This window comes from Heptranchias perlo, chromosome 16 (assembly GCF_035084215.1).
Source record: "Heptranchias perlo isolate sHepPer1 chromosome 16, sHepPer1.hap1, whole genome shotgun sequence".
Classification (NCBI taxonomy): domain Eukaryota; kingdom Metazoa; phylum Chordata; class Chondrichthyes; order Hexanchiformes; family Hexanchidae; genus Heptranchias; species Heptranchias perlo.
Window position 1 is genome coordinate 15,764,341 of NC_090340.1, and position 14,346 is coordinate 15,778,686.

Consider the following 14,346-nt stretch of genomic DNA (forward strand, 5'->3'; position numbering starts at 1 on the left):
TTCTTCAAGGCACACAGTTATGATTTCACCCTCATTGCACCATGGAGTGTCAGTTTAGTGGAATGCCATTTGTGAGTTTTCAAAAGTAGCCCTGTGCAAATTACTCAAATTTTAATGAGCCCTGTGGGCAATCTGCACTGGTGTGGAGGAGCTTCTCCTTCTGAATGGTATTACCAGTTATTTGTGTAACCTATCTTCTGTGTTTTTAGCCACTGAGCTATTGTTCCAAACTCAGTCTGGTTAAGTATGGACAATCTTATTTGGATCTGATTGCTGTTCCCTCATATTATTGTGAGTGTGTTTTTTTTATATAGACACCATCATTCGGGCTGTACTTATCTTTGCTGAGGGTATATTCGATGGAGAGTCTCACGTGGTTCATCCCAGTGCACACAATCTCTCAGGACAAATCCGAGTTCCCATCATTCCACCCAAAGATGTCCCAGTGGATCTGCACATCAAGGCTTTTGTGGGCTACAGGAACAGGTGAATAGTGGGACGGGGAACTGGATGAGCCCTCCACACATCAGATGAGGTGTAACTTATAGATGTCTTTGTTTGAATACAGTTTATTGAACCGAACTCCAGAGTGGTACAAACAGATACATCTTGTTGACAATGTCAGAGTTATTCTGAAGATGTAAGCTATAAAGTGCAATGAGGTGGCACAGCGAGTCTACCCAGTGTACTGAGCGTGGAGTCTTAGTTGTTCCTGTGTATTGTGTTGTTAGAGGCAAACATTTTGTATCCAATCCGCTGTTAAGTGATGTTATAAATATTCATTGTCTCTAGTCTATTCGCAAGAGAAATATGAAGCATGACTTACTCAGTAATGCTCGGCAAGCACATAATTGCCCCATGTTGGGGGCGGGGGGGCTGGGCAAATCTCTTCTTGTAGTAAGATTGTCTCAGTCTTGTACCTTGAGAGCAAGATTAAGCAGATATTTACTGAGGCAGTGAGTCAGTTTGGCTCACTGAGTCATAAGGTTGTAGTTTCAAGCTCTGCTTTAGGATTGAGCACATAATCCACACTGACATTCCAGTATATACCGAGGAAGTGCTGCATTGTTGGAGGTTCCATCCTTTGGACGAGACATTAAACCAAGGTCCTGTCTACCTGTTCAGGTGCATGTTAAAGAGCCCATGGCACTGTTCAAAGATGAGCAGGAAAGTGTCCTCGTCAGCATTTCTCCATTAACCAACTGCATCAAAAACAAATTAACTCTTCACTTCAATGTTCCATATTAAAAGGGAGTTTGATATTTGTTTGGAAGTAAGGTTATTACGGGATATGGGGAAAGGGTAGTGAATTGGGATTAAAAAGATAGAACTGCCATGACTAACAAATGGCAGACTCAGTGGGCTGAATGGCCTACTCCTCTTCCTATGTTCATATTCATCTCATGCTTTTTATGGGAACTTGAATGCAAAATGGCAGTAGTGTTTGTCCACATGACAGTCACCACTTCAGAGTAGTTCATTGTATATGAAGCACTTTGAGATGTTACTGAGCCATGTGATAAAGCGCTTTCTTTCTCTCGATTGGGCTGAAATCCAGTATATAGTACTGTTGTTTGTTATTTAAATCCCTACTCCTGGCACTGTCGCTCAGTGGATGTCTGCCTCGCCCAATGCATGACAGTTGGTAATGTGCAAAAAGTAAACTGTCTTACCTGTTGTGTAAAGGTATAAAGCAGAAGACAGTAATCAGTATACTGAGAGACCCAATCAGTATACTGAGAGGAGCAGCTCTGAGACCCAATGAGAGACCCCAATCAGTGTACTGAGAAGGGCAGCGCTGACAGACTCCAGTCAAATGTACAAAGAGGGGTAACATTGAGAGACGCAGTCAGTTAACCAACATCTCCATAAATTCTTGAATTATGCAGGAATTCAGAACACATATGAGTATATGTTGCTTTAAACCTATCTTGTTGTAGGCAAGGGGTAGAAAGAATATTGAGAAGTGTTAAATGATAATGTGGTATTTTTACTCAGCATGCAGTTCCACGTGTTTGAGCTGACAAGGCAGCTGCCTCGATTCTCAATGTATGCCCTATGCACCCCAGGGACTGCTTCTGAACCTCAGAGTTACGTCACCTTCACCATCAGTGATCGCGTGCAGAGGGTGAGTCAGAGCACTGCTGGAGCACCTTGTGTATTGTATGATTACTTTTTCATTTTTAATTTAGAAACCTAGGTAAAGGGCCAGAATCCACAGTGCAGGACACCACTAAAGTTGAAAGACAATGAGGTAATTCAGGAAGTAGTGATTAAGCATCAACGAACTTGTGTTTCTGAATGTTATAGGAAGGAGGAAAGACTGAAGCAAGTGAGGTACTGCAAAGTTTTGAGATCCTTGTAAAGAATGAGTTGTGGGACCATCAGAATGGGGGGGATGGTAATGAAACAAAAGGTAACATTCAAGAGAGTGATTATAAGACTAAGATGTGGGGGAGGGGGAGGGGAGAGAGAGAGTAAAAAGCATGTAAGGGAACTGCCCCAAAACACTGAAACATCCTAATGAGGCTTAGTGTCTGAGGGAGGGGAGGTACCAGCGGTTATAATCCAGGTGATCTGAGAAGATACAGCATCAATTACGACGACCCTAACCGCTGGGGGTGTGCAGATCTGGAGGGAGCCCAATTACATCTGTTACGACACCATAATAGGAATCTGACTAGCTCGAGGGTTAAAGGAATGTTACGGATGTCACGGTGATTTGAGAGTACAAGTCCCTTCTATCTGATTTCAGTTTAGATTTGTTCTACATTTGTAAAGGTCCAAATACTTAATTACATGGTATTGTTAGTAGTTAAAAATACATCATTAAACAATGTGGGTATTGCTGTTTTAAGTACTCTTTAGCAGAGAAACCAAGTATAACACCATCTATGAGCCTACCATCTCACTTAGAACATCCTCCTCTTCAGTAACTATAACCACCTTGGTGAGACACACCCCTCACTGTAGCCTTACCATCAGCCTTGGTGAGATGTGGTCTTCATTGTAACAATATCTAAGGCACACCTTTTACTATAACCACTGCGCACCTCTCTAGAGCATCCACCTCTTATAACACTTCACTCACTATAACCAGCTCTGAGATATGGCCCTCACTATAACAGCTTCTGAGACACACTCATCACTTTTGCAGGCTCCCTGTAACATGCCGCTCCTTGTAATACCCTCTCTGTAACAGGCTGCTCCCTGTAATACCATCTCTGTAACACGTAGCTCCCTGTAATACCATCTCTGTAACATGCCACTCCCTGTAACAACAACAACTTGCATTTATATAGTGCCTTTAACATAGTAGAACGTCCCAAGGCGCTTCACAGGAGCGATTTTCAAACAAAATTTGACACCTAGCTACATAAGGAGATATTAGGACAGCTCTGTCACAGAGATGGGTTTTAAGGAGCGTCTTAAAGGAGGCGAGCGAGATAGAGACGCAGAGAGGTTTAGGGAGGGAGTTCCAGAGCTTAGGACCGAGGCAGCTGATGGCACGGCCACCAATGGTGGAGCGATTTCTTTTTTTATTCGTTCATGGGATGTGGGTGTCGCTGGCAAGGCCAGCATTTATTGCCCATCCCTAATTGCCCTTGAGAAGGTGGTGAGCCGCCTTCTTAAACCACTGCAGTCCATGCGGTGAAGGTTCTCCCACAGTGCTGTTAGGTAGGGAGTTCCAGGATTTTGACCCAGCGACGATGAAGGAATGGCGATATATTTCCAAGTTGGGATGGTGTGTGACTTGGAGGGGAACGTGCAGGTGGTGTTGTTCCCATGTGCCTGCTGCCCTTGTCCTTCTAGGTGGTAGAGGTCGTGGGTCTGGGAGGTGCTGTCGAAGAAGCCTTGGCGAGTTGCTGCAGTGCATCCTGTGGATGGTACACACTGCAGCCACGGTGCGCCAGTGGTGAAGGGAGTGAATGTTTAGGGTGGTGGGATGGGGTGCCAATCAAGCGGGCTGCTTTGTCCTGATTGGTGTCGAGCTTCTTGAGTGTTGTTGGAGCTGCACTCATCCAGGCAAGTGGAGAATATTCCATCACACTCCTGACTTGTGCCTTGTAGATGGTGGAAAGGCTTTGGGGAGTCAGGAGGTGAGTCACTCGCCGCAGAATACTCAGCCTCTGACCTGCTCTTGTAGCCACAGTATTTATGTGGCTGGTCCAGTTAAGTTTCTGGTCAATGGTGACCTCCAGGATATTGATTGTGGGGGATTCGGCGATTTAAAATCAGGGATGGGCAAGAGGCAAGAATTGGAGCAACTCAGAGATCTTGGAGGGTTATTGGGCTGGAGGAGGTGATAGAGATAGGGAGGGAGGTAATACAATGTCTGTAACACACTGCTCCCTGTAATCCCATCTCTGTAATACCATCTCTGTAACATGCCACTCCCTGTAATATCGTCTAACACGCTGCTGTCTGTAATATCATCTCTATAACTTGCTGCTCCCTGTAATACTCTCTCTCTCTAACACGCTGCTCCCTGTGGTACTCTTTCTGTAACATGCTGTTCCCTGTAATACGCTTTCTGTAATATGCTGCTCCCTATAATACCCTCTCTATAATGCGCAATTTCCTGTAATATTCTTTGTAACGTGTCGCTCACTGTACAATGCTCCCTGTAATACCTTTTCTGTAACACATCACTCACTGCAGTACCCTCTCTAACATGCTGCTCCCTATAATAGTCTCTCCTTAACACGCAACTTCATGTAATATATTTTGTGCAATATGTTGCTCACTGTAATACTCTCACTCTAACACTCCCCCTATATAATCTCTTATTGTAATACACCGCTCCCTGTAATGCCCTCTCTAACACGCCACTCCCTGTAATGCCCTCTCTAACATGCCGCTCCCTGTAATGCCCCCTCTAACACGCCGCTCCCTGTAATGCCCCCTCTAACACGCCGCTCCCTGTAATGCCCTCTCTAACACGCCGCTCCCTGTAATGCCCCCTCTAACACGCCGCTCCCTGTAATGCCCCCTCTAACACGCCGCTCCCTGTAATGCCCCCTCTAACACGCCGCTCCCTGTAATGCCCCCTCTAACACGCCGCTCCCTGTAATGCCCCCTCTAACACGCCGCTCGCTGTAATGCCCCCTCTAACACGCCGCTCGCTGTAATGCCCTCTCTAACACGCCACTCCCTGTAATGCCCTCTCTGTAACACGCAGCCTCTTGTAATATATTTTGTGTAATATGTTGCTCAGTATAATACCCTCACTGTAACACTCTCCCTACATACTCTCTCATTGTAACACACTGCTCCCTGTAATACTGTTTCTACACGCCGTTCGTAATACCCTCTCTGTAACACGGCAGTTGCTGTAAAATCCTTCCTCTAACACGCCGCTCGCTGTAATACCGTTTCTAACATGCTGTTCACTCTAAAAACCGTCTCTCTAACACGTTGCTCCCTGTTATACCGTCTCTGTAACATGCTGTTCCCTGTAATACCCTCTGTAACATGCTGCTCTCTGCTATACCGCCTCTGTAACATGCTGCTCCCTGTAATACCCACTGTGTAATGCGCAATTTCCTGTAATATTTTCTGTGACATGTCGCTCTCTGCAATGTGTCGCTCACTGTACGACACTCCCTTTCTGTAACACGTTACTCACTGCAGTACCCTCTCTAACATGCTGCTCCCTATAATAGCCTCTCCATAACACACAACTTCTTGTAATATATGTTGTGTAATATGTTGCTCACTGTAATACCCTCACTGTAACACCCTTCCTATATACTCGCTCACTAACTCCTGGTCCCTATAATATTCAGTTCACTCTAATGCATTGTGATGAATTGTCACAAAATACACTGTTCATAAATCCCTCACTGATGGAGAATCCACCTCATCCCAGCCCCCTCACATTGTTATAAAGGTGCTGCTATGTTATAAAATCTTATTTTTTCAGACTATAATTAAATTATTTGCACTGTTCCAGTTGTGCTGCTAACTGCTCCAATGTTGCCTGGTATCACAACTAGGTGGCAACCATATTATGCAAAAGAACAATGAAACTGGATGATGCTTTATTTTTCATTCTTCAGAACAGAGAGCAGGGATGAAGCAGATGGCTCAAAGATGGGAGATAAGTTTGTCTGTTACAGTGGTGGTATTACAGGTGCTTGTAGTGCGTAAAGAGCTGGTTGATGACGGTTACTGAGTTCACACTTCCTCTATAATCTATAGAGAGCTGGCTAACTGAGATTACTAAACTCACTGCCCCTGTAATGTGAATAGAATTGTTTTATTGTCATTACTAAGCTCACACTTGCCCTGTGATGTGTAGAGAGCTGGCTGATTGTGGTTACTAAGCTCACATTTGTCCAATGATGTGTACAGAGCTGGCTGATCGTGGTTACTAAGCTGGCTGATCTCTTTCTCATTTGCTTTACAGGTTGTGATGTGGATGAATCAGAACTTCCTTGTACCTGAAGACATTGAATGTCCGAGTGTGCCGTTAGAAGTCTGCTTCATGTCTCTGCGAGATGGTGGACAGCTCAGCATTCAAATGAATGCGAATGGAGAGGTAACATTGATTTACTGAACTCACTTTAAAAATAACTGTGATTTTACAAACAGAGCCAAGGACCCATAGTAGTTTACAGGACAGAAGCAAACCATTTGGCCTATCATGTTTGTACCGACTTTTGCTAGAGTAATCCAAACTAATCTCACTGCCTTGCTCTCTCTCCATAGCTCTGCAGCTTCCTCTGCCTCAAATGTTTATCTTTTGATCCCTTAAAAGATGCAATGGTCTCTGCCTCAATTGCTCCCTGCCTCATAGCATTCCATGCTCTAACAACTCATTGTCTAAAGAAATTTCTCTTAACCTCATTCTCTTTGTGTCAGTTTTACTTTGATGGCCCTCCTCACTGAATTCCCAATCAAAGGAAATAGTTTTTCCCTATTCACTCTATTAAAAGCCTTCATAATTTTAAAAAGCTCCATTAAATTTCCGCTTAGCCTTTGCTGCACCATTTGAAAATAATGCAAGTATTTCATTATTGTAGTTCCTCATCCCTGGTATCGTCTTGGTGAATCTGTATACTTCTTGGGTTTTATGTCCTTTCTATAATGGCTGCCCAAAACTGCACACAGTACTCTTAACCGTGGCCTAACCATTGCATTCTAAAACTACATCATTACCTCTTTGCTCTTGTACTCGATGTTATTAGATTTTCTATTCCTAGGAGAGGAAACCTCTTCTGAAATAGCAACAAGTCATTCCATTAACAACTGAACATAAACCTTACTCCCACAAATGTAAATCTCCAGTGACTGGCACATGGAGTTTGTTGGAAAGTACTAACTCCCAGGCACTCCTTGCAGCTTACCCATGTGTATTCATATACTTTGTTTTACTTTGGAGAACCAATAAATATAGGCAGGAAGGCTGTAGATTTCCAAAGTTTCCTATTCAGGAAGACTTGTGTCACTGACTGTCAAATCTAACAGCTGTGACATGCGAAGACAGCAAGTTGTATCACAATTCAGTACGAATACCAGGGAATCCTCACAGCTAAGTTTTCTTTATTTTTGATTTCCATTATGTTTACCATTTTCACTGGAGTAGATTGTGTTGGAGCAGGTGATTTTTCAATATCTGGTCATCTTTTAACATCTGATGACAGTCATGAAGAAAGGAAGAACTTGGATTTATATAGTGCCTTTTAGAACCTCAGGATGTCCCAAAGCGTTTTACAGCCAATGAAGTACTTTTAAAGTGTAGTCACTGTTGCAATGTAAGAACCGCAACAGCCAATTTGCGCACAGCAAGGTCCCACAAAACAGCAAGGTCCCACAAACAGCAATGAAATAAATAACCAGATATTCTGTTTTACTGATGTTGATTGGTCAACACACCTGGAGAATTCCCCAGCTTTTCTTTGAATATTGTCATGGGATCTTTTACATCCACCTAAGAGGGCAGACAGGGTCTAGCTTTACCGTCTCATCCAAAAGACGGTATCTCTGACAATGCAGCACTCCCTCAGTACTGAAGTGTCAGCCTAGATTATGTGCTCGCGTTTCTGGAGTGGGGCTTGACCCATGATCTTCTGACTATGGGGCGGAAGTGCTACCACCGAGCCAAGGCAGACACTCGTGTGGATAAATGGACTAAGTGAGGGTAGACCTCAAACTGCTCTGGATTTCATTTCTATTGGTAAATGCATGAATGGGACAGCGCTCGGGGCTTTATAGTTTGCTTTTAGCATTGAATTTTAACATGTTGGTATATCACCGGTTCTGTAAGGAAAGTATGTCAAAGGTATAGAAATGTCCATAATACTAAAATTTTCCCATCACTTTGCTGTTGGTGTTACTGAATATCTGTGAAAGTCTAAAACCCTGCTAGCCCCTTCCTGCTGTTCCTTGATGTTAAAAGTCTTTGATATTGGGGTAATCGAAGACTGATGGCCCTCCAACCCCATTTCTTGATACTGTAAAACCCTACTATTCTTTGTTGCTAAATGTGCCTCCTATAGTAACATCCTGATAGCCTCCCCGTTTGCTATTGATTGTCAGTGATGCAATGAAACTTTTACATTCTCATTACAACATCTCCAGTGGGGCAAATTTACCCAAGGTGTTCAGCTGCCCCCGATCAGAGATTTCCAATGTGGCATTCTTCCAGTCTTGTGGCTGGAAAAGGAAGATGGAGAATTTGTATCCTAAGACACTGAACCAACTTTATGTCTACAGCTCCAACACTGTCCCCCTCCAATGGCTTTGGGATTGCAAAACCCATCAAGTGTCCCAGTAATTCAGGACTGGGTGCAGGGAAGTCAGAGATCCCATCAGCAGCAGCAGTGTATCCATTCCAAAATGTGAGGATACCTGAGCTTGTGGGGAGCATGATGTTATTACCAAAGATGTTAAGTAGTTTAAAGCACGAGCAAAGTATCAGCCATGGCTCAGTGGTAGCACTCTCACCTCTGAGTCAGAGGGTTGTGGGTTCAAGCCCCACTCCAGAGACTTGAGCACATAACCTAGGCTGACACTCCAGTGCAGTACTGAGGGAGTCCTGCACTGTCGGAGTGCCGTCTTTCAGATGAAACGTTAAACTGAGGCCCTGTCTGCCCTCGGGTAGACATAATAGATCCCACAGCACTATTAAAAGAAGTGCAGGGGAGTTCTCCTGGCCAACATTTATCCCACAACTAACATCTAAAACCGATGATCTGGTCATTTATCATTGCTGTCTGTGGGACCTTGCTGTATGCAAATTGGCTGCCGCATTTCCCTACATTACAACAGTGACTACACTTCACAAGTACTTATTTGGCTGTAAAGCGCTTTGGGACATCTTGAGGTCATGAAAGTCTCTCTATAAATGCAAGTTCTTCTCTTTCAAAATAGATTGGTCTCCCATCTTCCTTTATCATCTGAAACGTAGTTTAAGGATGATGGAGGACCTCTGTAGGAATTTGGAAAAATTAATTCTTAGGAAGTTGAATTTACTCAAGTCCTTAAAAGATTTCGAGAAAAAACCTCCATTGTAAAATTTTGCATCTTCCTCATCCTTTCCTGATCTATGTTGCTTAAATACAACTTTGCATTTAGAAATCGTGGGTTGTGCATCAAGGGAGCAGTTGAGACTACAAGTGTAAATATTAAAGTCAGTGCTCCTATTACAAACCAGATGTGTTCAGAGTAAGAATTTATTCCAAAACAAACTCTAAGCAGTTTTCTTTTAACAATTACTTTTGAAATGTTTCTATTTCCAGGGATCCTCCAGCTCATTAATGTTATGCGATTCTGTTTACAGATCCACTGATTTGCTGTTATTGAACAGATGCTTATTCAGCAGTAACTTGTGGAGGGGGTAGGGAGGAACGAATGATCATTCTGGAAACAGGCATTGACACCATGACACCAGACACATTCCAATCTTCAGCTCACAATGTGCACTGTGTATTTGTGGGTCCTTTCTTTTGATAACACTCACGCAGTTTTTGAAATGAGTTCCGCAACCTTTTCTATTAGCACTGGATGTAATTATTGAGCATTGACTGAAGCTATCCAGTCTTTGTGAGGCTAACAACAAGGTCAGTCAAGTAGTGGAATGCATTTCAAAGGCAAATACACGGCCATTGAGTATTTCAGTCTCACAGAATAATACTTGTTGTAGTCGGCATTAGCCTTTCAAAGATCTGTAACTTGCCAACTATCACCCCCTGTATAATTTCTACAAGTTTTTGTATGCTCCCAGGAACCATCAAGTTCAGTTTTGTGAATCAAAAGTTCTTGTTAGAGCTGGGTCTGGCAGCGGCCTGCTGTTATGTCACCGAACCTACAAGAAAGGTTATTTGATAACAAAAGGAATTAAGTTATTTTAACCTTGTATAGCTCAATACTACAAAATGCTGCGGTACAGAGGAATCTGGGTGTCCTCGTACACGAAACACAAAAAGTCAACATACAGGTGCAGCAGGTAATCCGGAAGGCAAACGGAATATTGGCTTTTATTTCTAGGGGGATGGAGTATAAAAGCAGGGAAGTCATGCTACAAACTGTACAGGGTGCTGGTGAGACCACACCTGGAATACTGCGTACAGTTCTGGTGCCCTTATTTAAGGAAGGACATACTTGCATTGGAGGCAGTTCAGAGAAGGTTCACTAGGTTGATTCCGGGTATGGGAGAGTTGTCTTATGAGGAAAGATTGAACAGGTTGGGTCTATACTCATTGGAGTTTCGAAGAATGAGAGGAGATCTTATTGAAACATACAAGATTCTGAGGGGACTCGATAGGGTAGACGCTGAGAGGATGTTACCCCTCATGGGTGAATCTAAAACTAGGGGGCATAGTCTCAGAATACGGGGTCGCCCGTTTAAGACGGAAATGAGGAGGAATTTCTTCTTCCAGAGGGTCGTGAATCTTTGGAATTCTTTACCCCAAAAAGCTGTGGAGGCTGAGTCATTGAATACATTCAAGGCTGAGTTAGACAAATTTTTGATCAGCAAGGGAGTCAAAGGATATGGGGAAAGGGCAGGAAAGTGGAGTTGAGGTAAAAATCAGATCAGCCATGATCTCATTAAATGGCGGAGCAGGCTCGAGGGACCAAATGGTCTACTCCTGCTCCTATCTCTTATGGTCAATAGCGTGGCCATATTTGGAACATTGCATGTAAATTTGAACACCCTTCTTTCAATTGGAGATTGATGCATTGGGGAAGCTTCCAGGAAAATCAACAAGGATGATTCTGGGAATAAAAATACTAAGTTATGAGGATAGTCTTACAGAAATGACCTACTTGTTGAAGAAAAATAAATTAACAGGGACCACTGAAGGCCCCGCCTCTTCCTGTCATTCCTCTCCCCTCTTCCTCTCCTGAAGGCATTGACTTCTTGCTGGTGTAGCGTTCTGCGCTTGCCCAATGCTTACTGGTACCTTGCCCAAGTGGTTATTATTTATATGTGAATTAGACAGTAAGTTTTGACAGGCTATTCTACCTCACAGGACATCTCAGTTGAGCATGAGCTTGATCCTGTCCTCACACACGAGCACCTCTAAATAAAGTCCAGAGCGGGTACCCTGGCCAACTTTACCCTGCCTAACACGAAGATGCTGAGGTTAATTGTAGCGCCACTTGGATTGCCCAGGCTGAGATCAGCTAACTCAGCAGAGATTGTCGGCTCATATAGAAGCCTTCCTATTTGTACAGCTCAGCTATACGTTGCTTTAACCATATCAGGTAGTCACGGGTCTGTAAATGTTCAGAGACATGGATATTATGGGTAGTCAGTATAATCAACTTAAACTGTGACCACAGAGTTGGGGATCACAACGGCAAAGTTGGAAAGCTTCAAGCAACACTGTAAAGTAGCAGAATTTATTTTGCTGTGCAGAGTAGTAGATATGTAAAGTAAACTCCGAGGAAAAACAGTTAGTCCTGTGTGGATTAAATCCTTTAAAAAGAACTGGGTAAATGTCTGGTTAAGAACTGGTTTGGAGGCGAACAGAATAAGTATTGATACAGAATACCAATACTGTATGAAACTCTGCAGCTGACATCCCATTAGTACCCCTGGGATGGCATTGATGCATGTAGTCAGGGTTGAATATTGTATTTTTTAACATTACATTGAGATCCTCCCAGTATCTTTGACATTTAATGGAATTTCTCCTCTTGTTCATATCACCGAGGAAATTAAACCAGTCAGGTTGAGTGATGCAACTTTCATTGGAAGGAGGAGGATATCATGGGCTGACTTGTCATTTCTCATTCCGTGCTTTCTTACTGTTATGTTATAATATTTTTTAGGGGATGATTGAAATTGCTTCTTGTTTAATGTCTTTTTCCCGCACTTCGGGGACATGGCTTTACACCAGTCCCAGGAGATGGAGGTCTCCACCTCTCTGACTGTGTGGTGCTGTCATTGAATGTAGGATTGTGTCAAATGTCATCTTGTTCCCGCTGATCTTATTTCAGAAGGTCCCTGGTTTCAATGATTATTTCCACGGGCATTTATGTGCTACTAAAATCCTCTACATCCCAACAAACAGGTCACCATCAGAACAGGGGATATTGACCTTGCTGGTGAAATCATCCAGTCCCTGGCATCCTTCCTGGCCATCGAAGACCTCCAGGTGGAAGCAGACTTCCCAACTTATTTTGAAGAGCTGCGTCAAATACTTGTTCAGGTAGGTGTGCTGCTCTCCTTGTAACTTTCATGCACATAGTACTTTCATCAACCATTGGTGTTTGAAGTTGACAGTGTTTGAACCCATGGGTCAGTTTGTTAACATTTCACTAGAACAAAAACTTTTAAAAAAAATTCAAATTGGAGGTTCTCAGAATTAACCAAACAGGTCAGCTGAAAGATGAATCTATAGTCTGTTAGAACCAATAAATCAGATGTTACTTTCCCTCACAGTTGGTTGCAGGAACTTGTGACAGAATTTTTTTTTAAGATGAGCTGGTGGTTTCTGAAAATCACAATTACTGGTGTGTTTATTTACTGTTTATCCACAAAGAAAACTTATATATAACAAATAAGTTGCTAAAACTATGCTTTTTTAAAAGGTGGTGGTGAGCCGCCTTCTTGAACCGCTGCAGTCCGTGTGGTGAAGGTTCTCCCACAGTGCTGTTAGGAAGGGAGTTCCAGGATTTTGACCCAGCGACGATGAAGGAACGGCGATATATTTCCAAGTCGGCATGGTGTGTGACTTGGAGGGGAACGTGCAGGTGGTGTTGTTCCCATGTACCTGCTGCTCTTGTCCTTCTAGGTAGTAGAGGTCGCGGTTTGGGAGGTGCTGCCGAAGAAGCTGTGGAGAGTTGCTGCAGTGCATCCTGTGGATGGTACACAATGCAGCCACAGTGCGCCGGTGGTGAAGGGAGTGAATGTTTAGGGTGGTGGATGGGATGCCAATCAAGTGGGCTGCTTTGTCCTGGATGATGTTGAGTTTCTTGAGTGTTATTGGAACTGCACTCATCCAGGCAAGTGGAGAGTATTCCATCACACTCCTGACTTGTGCCTTGTAGATGTTGATGTGGAGATGCCGGTGATGGACTGGGGTTGACAATTGTAAACAATTTTACAACACCAAGTTATAGTCCAGCAATTTTATTTTAAATTCACAAGCTTTCGGAGGCTTGCTCCGTCCTCAGGTAAATGTAAACATTTACCTGAGGAAGGAGGAAGCCTCCGAAAGCTTGTGAATTTAAAATAAAATTGCTGGACTATAACTTGGTGTTGTAAAATTGTTTACACTTGTAGATGTTGGAAAGGCTTTGGGGAGTGAGGAGGTGAGTCACGCGCCGCAGAATACTCAGCCTCTGACCTGCTGTTGTAGCCACAGTATTTATGTGGCTGGTCCTGTTAAGTTTCTGGTCAATGGTGACCCCCAGGATGTTGCTGGTGGGGGATTCGGTGATGGTAATGCCGTTGAATGTCAAGGGGAGGTGATTAGACTCTCATTGGAGATGGTCATTGCCTGGCACTTGCCTGGCGCGAATGTTACTTGCCACTTATCAGCCCAAGCCTGGATGTTGTCCAGGTCTTGCTGCATGCAGGCATGGACTGCTTCATTATCTGAGGAGTTACGAATGGAGCTGAACACTGTGCAATCATCAGCGAACATCCCCATTTCTGACCTTATGATGGAGGGAAGCTCATTGATGAAGCAGCTGAAGATGGTTGGGCCCAGGACACTGCCCTGAGGAACTCCTGCAGCAATGTCCTGGGGCTGAGATGATTGCCCTCCAACAACCACTACCATCTTCCTTTGTGCTAGGTATGATTCCAGCCACTGGAGAGTTTTTCCCCTGATTCCCATTGACTTCAATTTCACTAGGGCTCCTTGGTGCCACACTCGGTCAAAT

At 43.6% G+C, this 14,346-nt stretch overlaps 1 protein-coding gene across 2 annotated transcripts in view; it reads left to right on the forward strand.

Annotated features, from left to right (window-relative positions):
• Positions 1-14,346, forward strand: part of bbs2 (Bardet-Biedl syndrome 2) — a 52,091-nt gene that overhangs the window by 28,376 nt on the left and 9,369 nt on the right. For both annotated transcript variants that reach the window (XM_067997683.1, XM_067997684.1), the window contains 4 exons: positions 315-486; positions 1,999-2,128; positions 6,413-6,544; positions 12,528-12,665. In XM_067997683.1, the coding sequence (XP_067853784.1) occupies positions 315-486; positions 1,999-2,128; positions 6,413-6,544; positions 12,528-12,665 (572 nt within the window). The remainder of the gene's footprint in view (positions 1-314; positions 487-1,998; positions 2,129-6,412; positions 6,545-12,527; positions 12,666-14,346) is intronic.